This window comes from Chaetura pelagica, unplaced genomic scaffold (genome assembly GCF_000747805.2).
Source record: "Chaetura pelagica isolate M959 unplaced genomic scaffold, ChaPel_1.0 scaffold2670, whole genome shotgun sequence".
Taxonomy (NCBI): Eukaryota; Metazoa; Chordata; class Aves; order Apodiformes; family Apodidae; genus Chaetura; species Chaetura pelagica.
Window position 1 is genome coordinate 2,466 of NW_009951711.1, and position 360 is coordinate 2,825.

Consider the following 360-nt stretch of genomic DNA (forward strand, 5'->3'; position numbering starts at 1 on the left):
GGGATCAGGAGGAGGTGGGGGCTGACAGCGTGGAGGGGGAGGATGACGGGGAGGAATACTAGTGCCTCTGCTGGCCGGGAACTCTCTGCTGTCTTCATTAAAGTTGCTCTTTGCAGTCTTGTCTTGTTTATTTTCCCAGCACAAACTGAGCTCATGGTGGTGTGGGGGATGTACCCAGGGGAGGTGGGGGCCTGAGGGGGCGGCCTTGTGTCCCTTGGCTGTGTCCTGCTGGGCTGTCTGCCTGGGGGGAGGATTAATGTACCCCTCCTTTTGTCCCCAGTGATCCTTGTCATATGGGCAGGACCCCAGGTGGGGTGGGGAGGACCCCTGGGGACAACCCTCACCCCCTGCCAGGGTTTG

The 360-nt window shown here is 60.3% G+C and overlaps 1 protein-coding gene across 1 annotated transcript in view; it reads left to right on the forward strand.

Annotated features, from left to right (window-relative positions):
• The window catches only part of LOC104398074 (tubulin alpha-1C chain), a gene marked incomplete at its 5' end in the record, with an annotated part of 1,656 nt that extends 1,594 nt beyond the window's left edge, over positions 1–62 (forward strand). The window contains one exon of the mRNA XM_010008155.1: positions 15–62. Coding sequence (XP_010006457.1) covers positions 15–62 — 48 coding nt within the window. The remainder of the gene's footprint in view (positions 1–14) is intronic.
• Between the last annotated feature and the right edge of the window lie 298 nt (positions 63–360).